Source organism: Centruroides vittatus, unplaced genomic scaffold (genome assembly GCF_030686945.1).
Source record: "Centruroides vittatus isolate TY-2023 unplaced genomic scaffold, ASM3068694v2 contig_900, whole genome shotgun sequence".
In the NCBI taxonomy this organism is placed as follows: domain Eukaryota; kingdom Metazoa; phylum Arthropoda; class Arachnida; order Scorpiones; family Buthidae; genus Centruroides; species Centruroides vittatus.
In genome coordinates, this window is record NW_027122591.1 from 76,451 (window position 1) to 95,287 (window position 18,837).

The 18,837-nt window shown below is 30.7% G+C and overlaps 1 protein-coding gene across 1 annotated transcript; it reads left to right on the forward strand.

Moving 5' to 3' along the window:
* Positions 1-8,550: 8,550 nt before the first annotated feature.
* LOC136984072 (hillarin-like) lies at positions 8,551-17,025 on the forward strand. Its single transcript, XM_067280998.1, has 7 exons — positions 8,551-9,360; positions 13,507-13,623; positions 13,697-13,981; positions 14,055-14,201; positions 14,275-14,357; positions 15,183-15,326; positions 15,529-17,025. The coding sequence occupies exons 1-7, from the start codon at positions 8,821-8,823 to the stop codon at positions 16,640-16,642; spliced, it is 2,430 nt and encodes an 809-aa protein (XP_067137099.1). The 5' UTR covers positions 8,551-8,820; the 3' UTR covers positions 16,643-17,025.
* Positions 17,026-18,837: the final 1,812 nt, after the last annotated feature.

Sequence of the window (18,837 nt, forward strand, 5' to 3'; positions counted from 1 at the left end):
TTTTGATATATCCCATGAATGAGAAACTAATTAGAAAATGTGGTGATACAGATGCACATTTACATAGTTTTGCAATGTAATAGGTTAAAAGTAGTATATATTAGGCATAAATGAAAAAATATGTAGTCTATAGTTTGTGTTTGAGGCTTATCGAAAGATAGGAAAATTATATTACGGCACGTAAGACTTATTTTTATAGAAATTTTTATTTATTATCACCGATAGAATTAAAAACTTTTGTACATATGATAATATTTATTACAGAAGACTTACATTGTAGAAAATACTAATGATGAAACTTAATCAAATTTCTGTGATGTAAGTATTTTCTATACTGTAAAGCAGGGGTCCCCAAGCTTTTTTGACCGTCGATCCCTTGAAGGATTCCTCGACACACCCTTTTCTTTTTTGATAATATAGTTAATAATAAATAAATAAACCTGGTAAGCCAGTATGAATCCACAGACCATTTTCATATAAAAGATTTACTTACAGTGCGGGGTCTTCATTGACACCCGAAAATACCTTATCGACCACTTTGGAGACCTCTGCTGTAAAATCGAGGCGACAATAGCTATAGCGTACTATTTACCCGAAGTGAAACTTCGTTAAAGATTTAAAATGTCTTTAACATTTAGCACAATTATTTGCCAAAGGCAATTTTATAGAATTTCCATTAGGCTAATTTCAAATTTGAGTTTCTTCAAAGAAACAGTCCTGCACGAATTAATTTAATAGAAGTAAAGGACTCTAATTATTGCATTTAAAACTTGTTCATAGTTTCGAGATAAAATGTATTTTATCACAATGTATTTGTAAAATATATCTTTTATACTTAACTCTTGCACTCATATGAATAATATTGTTTATATTATTCCGGTAATGTTTCTTTTAAACATTCCCTCGCACTTCATTCATTTAAATGTAATTAAATTATTAATTAAATAATAAAATATTAATTAAGGCGTTTAAATAAATTAATTCGAGTTTATTTTGTTAAATTTATAACGGAAATATTTTAGGTTATCGTTGAAAACTGTAACATTTTATAACAAACTTTTGTTTAATACTAAAATCAAAATGTTTAGTCTACAGAAATGGCTCTTTTTGCGTATCAAAAACTGAGAAAAATAAAAATGTTTTTGAAATAAGTGTCAATTTTTTAAATAAAACTCGATTATCTTAAAAAAAGATACTGTATTTATTTACTTTTACATAACTGTTGGATTGTATGAGGTTCACCAGTGGCCGAGTGGATAAAACCACTGAACACTGGTCGTGGTTCACGCTTGATCACCGGGCTGGCCAAGTGGAATTTTCTGGGTTTACTTTAACAGATAAATAGAGAATAGTTGTCTATAGAAAGCTTCAGATATCTATTGTTGCTGGGCATCTCATGAGTTATACAAAAGTCCCTACAAAACACACAATTATTCATCCAGAAAAGGTCTTTGTCTCAATTTAAAAGAGCACATCAATCACATAAATTCGGATAAATCAAGAAGTGAACGATTTTATTTACAAGCCGAAATGCACTTTATTAATTTATGAACCCGCTTAAATTTGCAATAATCATTAATTTCTTCTCTAATATCTTTTATCGAATCGAATTCGACTATTAGATTTTTTATTGAATTTCTTTGCTTCTATATACTGTATTTTACGCTCTTTATATTCATTTGCCAACTGAATATTTAAATTAAAATAATACTAATTATATTTGTGATAAAAATATAAAATATACAACGTATGTGGATGGGAATACACTCGAGATCAGTTATCGGATAAAATTCATAATTCATAACCACTTGTTTCATTTCGAGTCAACTCTATTCTAATTTAGTTTGCAAAAAATTTTATAAAGTAGTTTAGTTTCAGTGGCGTAGCTAAGATTCTCCGGGCCCGGTGCGGAACCAGATTTGTGGGCCCCCGAAAAAGCTTTTCGGGTCTTTTTTCGTGATTTTGGGGCCCCTATGGGCCTATCGTTTTCCAGGGACCCGGTGCGGACCGCACCTACCGCACCCCCCTAGCTACGCCACTGGTTAGTTTATATATTTTATCAATATTCATAAAATGTACTCCTCTTCAATGTTATGTAGACAAATATTTAGAAGTCTTACTGAATAGAACAGGCGGAAGGCATTTCCGCAAAAAAGTACCAAAACTCACCGCTCTGGCATTTTTGGCGTTGCAAGGAGCAAACGCTATTTGTAGAAAGACCCTCACGCTCTGCAGAGATCTTATGCAGAGACCATGATCTCCATTCTGAAGGTGTAAAACATAAAGGCGATGAACAACGTCCACCATAATTGATCTTCTGTGATACTTCTCACGAGCAGTGTGATACTGTATTTTAAGGCAACCAAATTTTCTTCCAAATGTTCTGAAATTTCACCGTGCTAAATTTGGTTTCATTTGGACTGCTGAATGTGTCCCTCTTTCTTTCTTTCTTTTCTTTCTTTGATCCCTAGCTAGCATTTGGTTGGGGGTGTCCACGCAACCAGTATGCTGCTGTGGGTACCTCAGGAAGTGGAGCCTTCTCCATAATGCTCCTCCATTGCCTTCGATCCGTGGTTGCCGCTTTCGCCTGCTTCAGATCAAGCCGTTGGTTCTTGAGGCTTTTTTCAATTTGTTTAGTCCACGTTCTCTTAGGTGCGGTGCGTTGGATTTTCCACAGGATAGGTCGCCGTCGAAACAGCAGTTGGTGAGGTATTCGGTTAGTATCCATTCGGCACACATGGCCAAACCATCTCAGCCGTCGCTGCTGTTTCAACAGCTGGTTGCTGTAGGCATCTGGCCCGGATAGCGTTGTTGGTAATGCGATCCCGAAGGGAGATACCAAGAATCTGTCTCAAGCATCTCATTTGAAAGGTCTCAAGTTTTGTCAAATCTGTCTTGAGCAGGGTCCAAGTTTCTGATCCATAGAGAAGGATTGGCATGACCGGTGTACGGAACAGGCGGATCTTGGTCGTCATGGAGATGTTATTCTTCTTCCATGCACACCATTTGAGTGAAATACATGGGCTGCTTGTCCAATTCGGGCGGAATGTGTCCCTAGACAGCGTTGAATAGTGGTACATTAATAACGATTCCATGGTATGTCGAATGTATAACAGTTCATATTCTCTATTTAAATGACCACATCTGATGAATCTTTCCGTAATTTTAACTTTGAAATTGTTAAACTGATTCAAGGGACGGAATTATGTTGTTATAATATATAAACTATACTTTTTAGCTATCAAGTTACTTACAATATAAGTAAGCATATAACTTATATCAATAGTTGTGTTAGACCATTTACGTATAGATACGAATATATCTTAGTGGTTTAGAATATATCTTTAATTATACAGGTATATGATATTATAGTTTGGAAGAATGGCTCATTGCAAGTGCATGGGCTCAAGAACGTCCACAAACTAGAAAGAGCAGGGGACTTCACGATTCATATTGATTTTCTGAAGGCTTAAATAACAATATAACAAAGTAGCAAAACAATATAATAGCATAGGCTCTTATAATGCGATAAATAAATATGTAGTAGGCCTGTACGTACAACAAAATTATCACATTATCAATTGTTAATTTTTCATTGTTAAGAATTTAAGAATTTTGACATATTTAATATAACATTTCTAGCATCTACAATATTGATTTATAATGTTTAGCATCAATATACAACGCTTATTTATATTAACGGCCTCAATTTTCTCTATTATGGGCAAGTCTGACCTGTAGTAGGGGGGGGGGTCGTCGGAGTGAATGAGTGATAGGGAACGATGCCTCAACCTATAATTGCACTCACGAGAAATCAGATTCAAATCCGGATCTCTCATAACAGTAGAAGAATATCTCCTGGTCATCTGGCCCATTTTTAATTTCGTTTCATTTTAATTGGGCCTATTCCTGTGACGAAACACGTAAAATCATTTAAAGACGATCCTTACAAGTATTAAAAGCAATTCTTACGATATTTATAAGTAATTTTATAGTATAAATAAATAAATATTTTCTTAATGGTATAACATAAATTATAACTAAAGAGGTGCATCAATGTTATACACTGCAATATTTATTTCAAAACTATTGGGCTGCATGATTAACAGTTAGATAATCTACCATAGATTTTATGTCAAGTTTGCATTATTTTTTATTATAAATATATTAAACATTTCTTTATATATATATATATATATATATATATATATATTTTACTTACAAATATATATTTTTATGATTTAAAACTCCAAATTTAATGTTTCTGTTACACAACAGATGGCAGTACGAGGACTTTATAAGTAAAGAATCTTTCTTTGTGAATACGAAATCATCATTTTAAAAATCAAATTTTAGTTCAATATTTAGGCTATTATGTGATTAAAACTCTCATAAAAAAACTTATTTATTTATAAAAATTTTTTTAACTTAAAAATAATATAAATTATTAATATTATTAAGTTATACAATATGTTTAAATATATAGTTTTAAAAAAACCCGTCTAAACGGACCCTCAACTAAACAGAAACCTATCAAAATGGAAAATAAATCTCGAAATTAACGATCTAAACCCGTCTAACATGAAAACTGAAAACCTGTGTAAAACGGAATTAGCCTTTTTACACAGGTTTTACTGTAATTTAAAATGAATATTAAATGTATGATGTATAGAGTTTTCAATGTTATTTTACTTTAGAAATGCTTTGTAATGTATAAATAAATAGTAGATTTGAATGTATTCAGTCGAAACGGCGGACTTTTTTCAGGAACGTTTCGTTTCGAAATGTATAAAAAATAACCTCCGAATAACGGCCATTTTTATGTTTCCGTCAGTGGCCGTAGCATAGAGGTTTCACCGTATTTTCATATTATAAAATAGGTTTTTTTCTTTCTGTACATATCATTGAACATACGTTTGTATCTTCTATTTTTTAATTATATACTTTAATTATAGTCGTCTATTGTCTTAAAGCTTTCGATTTGCATATTTATGACGTCTTCTATACTTCTATATCAATATGAAATGCATATCTTAAAGCGTGATTTCTATTTTCTTCTTTCATCATCGTGAAGAAATTGGAAAAATTGCCCTTAATTTACATAAATTTGGTAGAAACCACAATAAAAGTTGATCTACAGTATATTAAATATTTATTTTACTAATATTTAGAATTATTATGCAGAAAAACGTTAACTTTTTTCCTCTTATTATTTAAAATATTCACACTTCCGTAGTAGCCTACAAAGCTGTAGATTATAACAACACTCTATAAATAGATTAAAACTGTAAAGTTTATAAAATTTTTGAAGTTATTTGCTTTGAAAAATTGACAGATCGAACTTATTAAATGCTCTATAAAGTTTTTTTTAAAAAATTACAGGAAAATTAACTTTAAAACTAATGATTTCAAACATATAGACCGTCACTTTACGCAACATTCACACTGATATTATTTCATTTATACAAGATTCGGGAGTAATGGGATAAGACACTACAAAACATGGGCGATTGGATGCTTCTCTGGGAAACTGGCTCCTATTTACATATTAGAAATGTGAATTAAACCCAACACCCCACGTATCAGTCCGTTGGTGAAGCATGAACCCGCGACCAACTAGCAGTAGTCAATGAATTTTATCCACTCGGCCACTGGTGGGCATTCTATTAATATAGTAGAGTAAAATGAATGCAGACTTAATTATATAGATAGAATATAAATCAAAATTAAAGATCTAATAAAGTAAACTAATTAATAATTGTGATAAATGCTAAAAAAGTTTACTCAAAACTTTCAGAACTTATGTTAAAGGATATTAGAATAAAATATTATTTTTTGTGTGTGTATAAGTTTAAAAATCGTTTTAATTAAATACGGATAATTCTCTTGTAAATGTTATAAAATATTAAACAGTAATTCTGAACGCCATTTTGAGAAAAATCACAAGCAAATGGCATAAATTTTATTTTATTCCGAGACTAATGAATTCTCCAATAGACAAATTATAATCTTTTATCAAACAAAATGATTGAAGCATCTGCTTATTACAATATTAACTTAGTACATTCAAGTATATAAAAATTTATATTAAATACTATAAATAATATTCAAATTCCCCCTTTACGTATCAAAATCATATGTAGAGAGAGGAAATCTGTCTTAAAATAAATAAATATTCTCTACATTTATCACTAACATCTGCATACGAGATACATTTTACGATATCTTAGCATATATATAAAGTTAATTTCCTGTAAAATTAGCTTAAAAATAATATAAAATTTGTTATTCGGGTTACTTTTAAGGTATTATTTTTCGGAATTTTATATTTAAAATGCTACTCAGAATGCAAAATCCTAAATTAAGGTAAGCTTTTCAAATTTAAATACTGTATTTTCAATTGAACTATACAATAAAGTACAATATAATATGAAATTCAAATTCTAGAACTTATTAAAATTGATTTAAACTATATAAAATGAAATATTTTAAAACAGCTTCACTAATTATACAATATAAGATAGTTATAAACACATATTTTGTTAATGTTTTTAAGACTTTTAATAAGTTTTACCTATTATTATATATATCTTATCCATATATATATACGAAATATGAAATGGGAATTCTAGATCCTGCAGAGATAATTGGGAAAAAGGGGTAGGGCACCTAACCTACTTTTACTCGGTACGTTGAATTCATGCTAAATGGCTTCTCAGAATGAATTCTCAGGTGGGACAGGTGTATGTAAAACTAAACCTAAGATGGTGTGAGTATCTAGATGGAACAGGTGTTTACTCAGCTAAATAACGTATAAACAATATTAAGTGACGAGAGAAAGCCATAATTTAAAAGCTATACTAACAGCTGAAAAGGATAAGTGATGAAGGAAAAAAGTCAATATTTTAGGCAGTTCTCTTGAAACCTTGTAGACCTTGGTAACTTGGATCATGCATAAAACTCAGTTCTAAACTCACACTAATCATACAGCATAATGAATTGTTTTTTAAAAATGATTATACAATTAAATTGAGTGATCACAAATATAATTTTTTTTTATTTCATTGGAAGGAATTCAAAAACTTTTCCTCGTACCTTATCATAAAAAGAGATTAAATTTAATTTTAAATTAATTATTTATGTATATAAATAATACTAAATTACATATTATCAGAAATTATCTTTATTTTTCAATAAAATTATACGTGTAGGCTATATATATATTATATATATATATATATATATATATATATATAGATATATATATATATAGCTCAAAATGAAGATAAATTATTTATTAATGCTCTTAAAAATTATTTTTTAGTTTTTGAATTTTTTAAACAGGTCGAAGAAACATTCGTTCTCCTTTTATTTTATTTTATCTCATCCCTCATCCTTTAGTTTTCGTTAGAAGTACTCGCATATATTGTTAGAATATACTTTTTTTCGGTTATGTGAAAATTATTGACCCGTTTCTTTATGAAATAAGGATTTATAGGTTTTAATCAGGCGTTGAAGAAGATAAAAACACTAGGAAAAAACTTGCTTGGAACAATTCGTAAACATTTTTTTAACTTCTACAGAATTATAACAATTAAGCAGCACCAATTACAAACAGTTTAAATATTTACTCGAAGTATTGACGTTTATATTGATCTATGAAGCAAGACATAGTTTAATCTATTGAAGAATATGGCGAAGAGTTCTTGGTTGCACCCGAAACGTAACTCACTTCTGTAACATTCAGCAAAGTAAACCAAAAAATGATAATTTCGGGGTATTAAAATACCCTTTGAAATCTATTAACTGGAAATAAATGGTACGTACTGATCAGGAAATAGTTTAGAATTCTCCAAACAACAAATTACGATCTTCTTTCAGCCATGCTTGTTCATTTTGCTCAACGACCGTGCAAACTATGTTTCCTCGTGTTTAATATAAATAGTAAACATTATTGATCCTAAAAAATACTTTAAACTTGAAGATAAAAGAGTGAATAACCGTTTAAACTAGGTCAATAATAGAATAAGGAGATGAAAAGAAATATGATAATGACTGCATTTTTGTGCCTTTTAATTAAACTTAAAAACCTATTTAAGTACTTTCTTTTTAAGTCGACTTTTTACATGACGGATGAGGAAATTGTGTGTGTGGTGTTTACTAATTAACTTAAGGAATTTTAAATATTATTTTTAGGGGTGTGCGATTTATTACAAAGTTTGGCTAATAAAACAGCTGTTGTCATCTTAAAACAAACAAAATTTTAGATACAGGTGACAATATTCGAGGTCAAAATGCTTTCAAAAAATAATGTTTATTATTATATAATTATGTAAATGACCAAAAAAAATGTTAACCGAAATAAAAATTTCTCTTCCTTTTACTTTAATTAGTTTTTTACCCCTTTAATCGTAGGGGAAAATAATCCTTACGATAATTTAAGGCGAAACTCGATTCCTATTGGTCAGTTTGGAACGTATATTGAGCATTTGCATGACGATTATTACCCGTTTTACCACTTAAAAAGTAAAAATCGTGTCTAAATATACGTCGTGTGTTACGATTAACAAATGTAATGAATAAGCACAGAGAAAGAGAGAGATATGTAACTGCTGACGTCCTCCAAAATTTGCATAGAGTAGTAGGCAGGTTACCGTGAACGAGTAGGTACAGGTAGGTAGACAGGCAGGGAGAGCCAGCCAAACAAGTACATAGATGACGTTGTAGCAGGTGGAACGGCTTTCTGTGCAGGGGCGCTGTGCGGCTCATAAGATGGCTTCCAGTGTATGTCGATAGTCGAGCCGAGTGTAAGCGGCGAAAATGCAAAGCGTTAACAACAACCACGAGATGAATCGCTACGAAAACAACTGTCTGCGTTGTGGACAGACTGTTTATCAAGTCGATAAAGTAGGACCTTTAAAAGATTTTTCGTTCTTTCATCACGGTTGCTTTAAGTGTTCGATATGCGGTACAAAACTGACTTTGAAAACTTATTACAACAATCAACAGAGTCAAGGTGACAAAGAAGTGTATTGTCAGAGCCACGTGCCCAAAACGGGACCCGGACACCTCGATGGTATGTCGGTCGGGATCAAAGCGGCCCTCAGTGTGCCTAAAATGAATCATTTGGTCAACGACCAGATACGAGGGTCTGGTAAGGGGACATTCGATGCGGATGCCTTGGGCATAAAAAGTGCCTTGACCTCCCCCAAACCTCATGAACATGATTGCCGACATAGAGAAAATTTAGCTGGTAGGTTCGATGCTAGTGCTTTACACATAGCTCACGGTCTCAATGCTACCAAAGTGCAAAGAGGTTACAGATACGCCGTTTATGAACAACGAATGGATGAATACATGGTAAGTTCTTCACAATATATTTACCGTACTTAACCTTTGAACTATTTGCCTATCATTGATAAAGATACCTCCATCTGTCATCCTACAAACTTAATTTGAATATTTACCACTTGATTATAATCAATAACCAATTAATTATAATCACTTAATGAGTAATTATTATTTTTTCCAAGAATCTTCTTAAAGACAGGAGTGTATAGAGTTTATCAATTCCAATATTTAATGATTACCTAAGACTGTGACAAAATATTTACTTTAAGTTCACTTTTTAATCTATAAAGTACATGATTAAATGAATTATAAATCCGATTATGCCTGTTTGATTAGATATTACACATCCTATTATTAATTTATGTATTAACCTCCTTAAAGAGCCTTATAATAGACTTAATCCTAAAGTTACATTATAATTAGTAGACTGAATTAAAATGTATACTGAATATAAAATAATTTACTTATAAAATTAATTATCATAATAATAGATAGAGCTACTAACTCAAAACTTTTTTATTCTAATTATTACAATTCTATGCTGTGTGATAGAACAATTAAAACTGTCAAGTTACTGATTAGTGAACTCGTAATTAATTCTACTTCACTAACTCCGAATCCAATTTATTCAGACTTAAAGAAGGAAAAAAAAATGGAGATAGCATCAGAGGGCAAATATCAGTTAATTAGTTGACTTTTGATTCCTTAAAAAAATCATTTGAAAGTTAGGTCATTGGAAAGAAAAACTAAAAGTCAGATTCAACGAAACGTATTCGTTAATTAACAATAAAATATTCACGAAGTAACTAAGCAGTTGATCCGTTAATACATAAGTTTGTCTTAATAATCAAATTAAAAAAAAATAACACGAATTTCGTCTTAATACACGTATTATCTAATTGCAAAGGTCGTCCAGATAAGGAATATTTGGGCTGTTAAGAAATCGTGTCGTAATCCTCATAATTTACACACCTACGTACAGTAAAGTTTGAATTTTGAAAGTAAAAAATGTCCATCTAGCAAACGATTCCCTAACTGTCAGCACAGGAAGTACGGATGATTGCTCGGTGGGTTGTGCCCTCCCTCATCTGCTATTGTGTCACTGTCTGTCTGCCGAGCAACGTGTTACAGGTAACAACCTCGTTACGTAGAAACCATTGGTTATCTCCAATTAATGCCGTACTATCACGCCGATGTTGCCAGAAACTAGACACTTTCGGGATGGTAAACACACTCGATATGCATAAATGGTTATAAAAATACGCATGCGTAACGACCCGATCTACAACTTCCTGAATATGAACCTGTCAATTCCTTTTCGATGACGTCATAGCCGAAAGTTTTTACTCTCGTATCGTTTTTTTTACGTAGGCCTGATCATTAAGAGACGATCCCTTCGTAGTTAACGATAAATTACTAAGATGGGACTTCTCTCTCTCTTATTTTTTTCTTAATTGTATAATTGTATATTAAACAATACGAAATCCTTGACCTAAATTGGCATTGACCTTTTTCTATTAGGTCTCGAACGATCGCTATTCGTGTTTTCTATCGATTCTTTTTTTTACGTCCTGAATAATTTCGTGACATGACGTCACGCTATGTAGGTTCACGTGACCTAAATCTATTCACTCTTGTCTGGTTACGTTCGTACAGGAGATAGTACGGTTTTTTTAAAAGCTTAAAAAAAGCAACTTTTTTCGCTTTTTATACGAGAAAATAGCATAATTAAATGAGGTTAAAATGCGAAAAAATCTTAATAATTTACAAACCCATATATAATGATTTTTGGAATGTAGTTAATCAATTTTTGGATCGTTAATGTTGTATTTTAAAAATAACGAAGATAATAATAATAATACCAGTAAGTTATAGAACAGCTTGCGGTTGTCATGGATCATAAGATATCCTAACGAGGACAGGTGATTTTTATATGACGTCTTAAAGCTCATAGTGCCTGTCACCACCGGACGAAACTGGTAATTCGTCAACAATAAAGTCTATGGAATAAAATTTATTTGTTATCCTATATCCGTTTTCTGTTAATATTCCTTTTTATTTCGGTTCAAATTCACGCATCTTGATATTTTGACGGTTTAATCGCGGCGATTGCCAGTTTGCTAATCACGCGATTCTCGAGTATCACATGATCGATTGTGCGATTAAAAAGTGGAAAGAAAACGATCATCCTGCCTAGAAAAGCCACTTATATTTTAAAAAGATGTGCTTTATTATACACGGTTCTCAAGTGTAGACTCTTATCAACAGGGGGAAAAAATCTCTATATATTAACATCTATGATCTACAAAGATGAAGAGGGTTGTATGTAAAAATGCCTAGAGATATTCGAAACATGCCTACACTTCACGCTGTTGATTCTTTGGCAAACTTGTTAGAGGCGTGACAAATTCCAACAATAATTAATATATAATTTTTTTTTTTACGGGAGTGTGAGCCAGGTGAAAGGAATTATTTTGACCTTGTAGGTCCACTTTAGTGTAGGATGTCGCGGAAAAATACACCTTTTGGACGTGGGTTCACTTCGGTGAAGGTCGTTTAGAAAAGAAGAGGCACATCCAGTTGGATCGGAACCAAAAAAAAAAGAAAAAATGTATATGATTTATGTACAAGCTACCGTAAACAACTATTATTCAAATCGTGATATACTACACTCGAAACTGATCTTGATCACGAGACTATTCAGGAAGGAGTAGAAGGAATATGTGCCTTTCCTTAACCAAAAATATACGTAGTACATAAGTATTTACAATTGTACACAAATCAAATCTATGTGTAAATTTATTCGTGACACACCCCTAACGATAGTGTATGTATATTTCACTGATCTCGATAACACAGTCTATGGGGGGAGTAAGATCATTTCTACGGATAGGAAGAGTCAGTTTATCAGTCTATTGTGAATTTAAAATCATTAATTAGCATTAAAATGCCGTGATATGTAAATAATAAAAAAAAGGTTATTGTCCTGTAAGGTATCAGACAATATCGTAGCTGTAACACTTCATACATTACTTGTTTTTATAGAGTAATTATTAAAGTAGGTCAGTTGCGAATCAAAATATTTACTTTCTTATTTCAAATCTTAAAAAAAAAAAAAAAAAAAAAAATTCGAGAAAGGAATTTACAATAGATATTGTTAGAAAAATATTCATATTTTTATTTTATGAAAGAATTTATTTTGCTTTCAAGGTGAAACTTTGATGCAAAGTAATTTCCATATGGCACATGAATTTTATTCTTGCGAGTGTTCCTGTACAGTACATAAATAGTTTATTTTAAAATGGGATGATACGAACATTTTATAGATTGTCTTGATAATTAAAACAGCAGGATCTCATTAACTATTATTAAAATTTCTTACTGTCACGATATGATAAAATTGATAATTGTAGATGCTTAACAGGAGACCTAAAAAATACTCAATTTTAATTTTTAAAAAGTTTCTTTAATAGTTTCTTATAAAAGAATATAAAGAGATTAATTAATTTTCTTACACGATAGTACGAAATAATGAATATTTATGCGCTTTAATTTAAATATCAGATATTATAAGGCACAACTTTATCTCATCTCCAGAAGTTCATTCTTAATATTAGAAAGGAAGAAGTTAACAGGTACACTAGCAAGGACACTCCATTGAGTTTTCACCTGTTCATAGATTCGTAATTATCTAATCGTGAATAATTTCATCACGTTTTCATATAAGTCGGCGTAAACATTAGATAAGAATTCTTCTAGATGCTAAGATTTGGGTCGTAGGTGGCATCTGGTAGAATAAATAGTATTGGGTCACGACCGAATTTCCTTCTAGAACTTTTATTCCTTTTATGTATCGTGTCTCAAGTTGCACAATTCTGTATTATCTGTGCTAATTATTTTTCAAATCCTTATAGAAAAATAAATGTTTTTCGTAACGAAGATTGATTTCTTTATTATAAAGATATCCTTTTTGTATTGTGTTAGGTCTTGTAGCGTATCGTGATCCGTCAATATTGTTTTTAAACATCCTCTATGAGATGAAATATTAAACACGATATTTGGATATTTCTGATGAGGAAATCAACCGAATGGAACGTGAAAAATTAACTGTCTGGAACATACATTAACTTCTTTTTAATCGTGTCGTATTTGCAGGATACGGAAACACAAAGAAAGCTAGAAATGAGACATAGAGCAGAAGAAGATGCATTATATCGGCAATTTGCTAAGAAACGTGTCGAAGAAGAAATCCACATTAGCCAATTAATAAAAGTAATGCTTAACAACTTTTTTTTCTTTAAATAACTTTTGTTTCCAATAAAATAAAGTTAATTTTTTATGATAGGAAGAATGGGAGAAAGAATTAGAAAAACTTACTAGTAGATTCCACCAAGAAATGCGTATTAAGAAGAGAAAAATCAGTACCGAAGAGGAAAAAGCTTTAACTATTAAGCATCAGAAAGAAAGAGATGCTCTAGAAAAGAATATGACGATCAAATTAGATAGGAAAAAAGAATCTCTCACTAGAAAATTGTTAGAACAAGAAAGGGCAGCTACTGCCGAATTAGTGGAAAAGCACAGTAGAGAAATGATGAATCTCATTAATGAAAAAAGACAAGAATTTACTGTGGTTAGTAAATAATGTATACTTTTTAAATTCATTTTACTCTTTGCTACAGAAATAAAACTTTCCTTTTTTTTAGAATCAAAATGATAGAGACGGGTATTATGCTGAAGAATTAGTTCCTTATCCCACTCATCCACCTCCTCCTGGGCCTCCACAAATGTACAAAATAGATATCTATAGTGATCCGAGTATATTTTCCGATCTAGATCAAATAGCTATCAATGTAAGTAATTGCTCAAGTTTTAATTTTTTTTTCTCCTGCTCTTTATTTTACTAATTGAATAGATTTGTAACAGGTAGCGAAAGAAGATCAACAGACATTCACAGACTTGGTTAGACTCTTAATTGGCAGCTGCATTAATGATGTAGAAAAAGCCAGGTAAAGTATACTCGTTCACTAGTCAATAAAGGAATAGGTGTCTTTTACTAGTTTTGTTTTTTATAATAGGAAACCGAGAAATGGGATAAATTACCTTGAATACCATTCTTAATTCTTTTGAAACGTAAAAAATTCAAATTCGTTGTTTGTCATTAACAAAACTAGTTCAGGACATCAGATTTCCATTATTGCCTTAGAATTTCATACCATTTTCGTCGCTATACTTTCTATCTTTGCAATAATGATCTGAAATGCAATTGAATCAGTCATTTTAGAAAGTTTTTTCCCCTATATAAGGAAAAAAACAAACAAAAAAAGAAGTTAATATATCTCAACGAGATAATCTACTGTGTTAAATTAAGAATAATCAGCTGAATCAATCTTTAATACGAGAGTACCTTATTTTTGCAAATTCGTGCAATATTCTGGTTAAATTTATTGTTCAAACCAAGGCCTGTTTCGGAGGCCCTAAGCCGAATTTTGTGAGGCCCCTTATCAATCCTTTATAATTTTAAAGTCGATCATAAAAAGAAAATAATTAACATAAACATATCAATTAAATATTACATAAAATAAAAAGTAAAGTATATTTTGTTGGTTTGTAAAAAAAAAATTTGATTTCAATTTTCTTTTTTTGTAGAAATTTTTGAGGCCCCTTGGAACTCGAGGCCCTAAGCTACAGCTTACTTAGCTTACTTGTAAATACGGCCCTGGTTTAAACCTACGTTTTGATTTTATAATGACTTCATATTGAATATTAAAATGATCAATAAAATGAAATTTTAGTCCTTGGTATTAATAACAGTCTTTAACTTCTTTTTATAGAACAATTTTCCGCTGGATAACAGTTAAGAATCTGAACACTATGCAGTTTGATGATAATGTAAATGCCGACACACCCATGGGTATTTTAAGAGGCATTAAACATGGGACCGAAAGTTATCATGTGCTATTTAAACGTCTTTGCAGGTAATTAAACAATTAAATTTAATAATTTTCCAGAATTTTCTATCGATAACTATCAATGGTTCTATTGTTGCGCCTATCTATCAATCAATCTTTCACCTTGTGAAATAGGTTAAACACTAAGATTCGATCTATAATCAAACTAATTTAAAATTATATTTATAACACTGAAGGTTAGTATAACAAATATAATTCTTTTTAACAGCTATGCTGGTTTGCATTGTGTGGTAATCAAAGGTTATTCTAAAAGTGCGGGTTATCAACCAGGTGTAAGGTTTGAAGACAATCGCTTCAGGAACTCTTGGAATGCTGTATACGTTGCTGGTGCTTGGAGGTTCGTACAATGCAATTGGGGTGCAAGACATCTTGTTAATGCTAAAGAAATTCCTAAACCGGGAAACAAGGGAAAATCTGATAGTTTGAGATACGAGTATGACGATCATTATTTTTTGACTGATCCTAAAGAATTCATTTACGAGTTTTTCCCCTTGCAACCGGAATGGCAACTGTTAAGACATTCCATATCCCTCCGAGATTTTGAGGAACTACCGTTTGTCAGATCGCTCTTTTTTAGATACGGTTTATATTTCCCAGACGAAGAAACGAAAGCAGTTTTATACACGGATAGTACGGGTGCCGCCACAGTTAGAATAGGCATACCAACCAATATGGCGTCCAGCCTCATCTTTCATTACAACTTGAAATTTTACGATAGCGATATTGATAATTTCGATGGAGTTAGCCTTAAAAGATTTGTCATGCAATCTGTCGTCTCCAGCACTGTTACATTTCGTGTTCACGCTCCTTGCAGTGGCGCTTTGCTCTTGGATATATTTGCCAATGCAGTTACGCCTAGAGAATATCTGACGGGGGAACCCATGAAATTCAAAAGTGTTTGCAAGTTTAAAATCATCTGTAAAGATCTACAGACTGTAATGGTACCTCTTCCCGACTGTGCTAGTGGCGAATGGGGTCCAACTAAAGCTACCAGATTATTTGGTATGATACCCCTGACTCACGAAGATGCTCTGATATTCTCCAGTCGCGAACTGGTGGTTCAGTTTAGGATGACCAGACCTCTTACTGATTTTATGGCTACTTTACATAAAAACGGAGTGGAAGAGAAGAAACTTTCTAAGCACGTGACACATTCCACAGACGAAGACGATGTGGTGACATTTTACATCACGTTACCGGAAGAAGGGCAATACGGGATGGACATTTACACTAGAGAAGTAGATGTAGATCAGGACGGACTGGATAAACACCTCTTGACTCATTGCTGTAAATATTTAATTAACTGCACTAAGAGGTCGTAATCCACCTTTAAAATTAAATCAGTCTCACCTTAATAATAATAATAATAATAAATAATAAAATTGTAAAATGATGATATTTGTATAGTTTGTGATCTGTTGTTATACGTATAACATATTCTTTTGAAGAATGATGATCGAGAGAGAGCAATTCTTTAATATATTTTTGATATTTAGAAACTTTATACGTTTTTATTTTTATATTCGATACTTTTATATTGGTTATTGGAGTTTGAAGATAATTTTTTTTCATTATCAGAATTGTTCTGATAATTACTCTATTGTAATGAAATTCGAAATTGTTGTTAACTGCTTTAACTAATGTTAAAAATATCTATATGATTTTTAAAGTCAGAATAAAAATGTTTTTGATAGTTTTTCATGTATTTTAAGCGTTGATATTCTCTCTTACATCTTAATTATCACTTTTATAGCTTATTATTTGGCTAATTTTACCATCTGCTTTAAAAAATAAATAAAAAAAAACTAACTTATTCATAATTTGTTTACAATATTTTACATCTTATCAAACGACATTTTTTTATAGGAGATCTGGCAAATATATTTGAATCTATGCCAAAAATGCTAATAAATAATGAAGAAAAATTGCGTTACGCAACAATATAATAGTTTTTTTTATTAATAATTCCATTTTAAACGTCCGTTTTATTTTCCTAGACTAATCCTATTTAAGCACTTATTTTAAAATACTCATATTAATTAAAACATTTCAGCTGTGAGATTTCAAGAGAGCCGTAACATCTGGCAATAATGATACAATAGGAGGCATCAACTGGTACGCTGTATCACATTACTCCGTGTATCATATTATTCTGAAACTTCAGAAAAATAAATCGTGAATTTTTAATCAAATCAAAATATTTAAACCTTTCAAAAATTATTATAAAAATTTACTTCGAAAACTGAATACACACAGTCGTTTATTAAGCGAGGCTTGAAATAATATTTAAAAATGACACGTGAAGTCAACAAACAGTATAAATTATACAATTACTGTGTGTAAGTCTATTCATTTCCCAACATTACTTTGACGTCATTTTCACATCTCCCGGTATATTTTATTTGGCATCATTATGGTTGCAATTGACTAATCTTTAATTTTATATTCGCCATAAAAATTTATAGCTACACCGAAACAATTATTTCTTTATCGAATTTAAAAGCCAGAAGACAGAACAAAACAGAATTAGACTCGAAGATTTGCTGATTAATTGCAACTAGTTATTGTGTGACTAAGCAATATTTGAGGAGGATTTTCTGCAAATAATTCTGTAGAAATGCATACGTAATAATTATGTAAATGTAAAACGAGTTTAGTTAGGTTTTACAACGTAAAATACTGTATAAGTAATTTTCTTTTAAAATTTTATTTTATATTAATAAAGTTAACGTTTGTTTAATTTCACAACTTTATGTTAAATTTAAACGTAAAACTATATCTTTTTTTATATATTAAATATTATATAAAATAATTGATCTTTAACGAATTAAAAGTGAATAAACATTATGATTGAGTATTAAATTATAGAAACTTTTTTAATTGTAAGTGAAATTCAATGTAAAGTAAATCACGTTCAATTATTATTATTATTTTTTTAAATCTTTTTAATATTATTATAAACTAATATAAGATCGAAGTAGTATTTACTATATAGGGCCTATTTTTACTACTGAGGAGGAAGATAATTTGAAAATTAAGTTTAGAGATAAAATTGATGATGATGACATAATTCATTCAAACATATACAGTAGATGAACGTTTATATAAACATATATTATATTATATAAAAAATTCTTTGGCTGCTGTTAAAACATTTTAAATTCCATTCAAGAACTCAATATTGCTAATTTTATAAAATCATCATAAAAAACTTTGAAAATTATCATTTAATAAAAATTAATATTAATTTATAACTTTGACTAAGCACGATGGTAATTAATAATTTCCTATATGTATCCTGCATGTACGAAAATATTATCCTGTATAACCAATATAACAAAATTACTTTCTGATATCGACAATACATATTTTAGAATTTGATCTATTGAAACAGTTCTTAGATATAAATCATAATTTAATATAACAGTAGATATTTTGCTAATATCGATACACTCTAATAAAGTTTTCATAAAGAAAAAGAATTTATGAATATCTAAATCTATTTTTGACGTGTTTG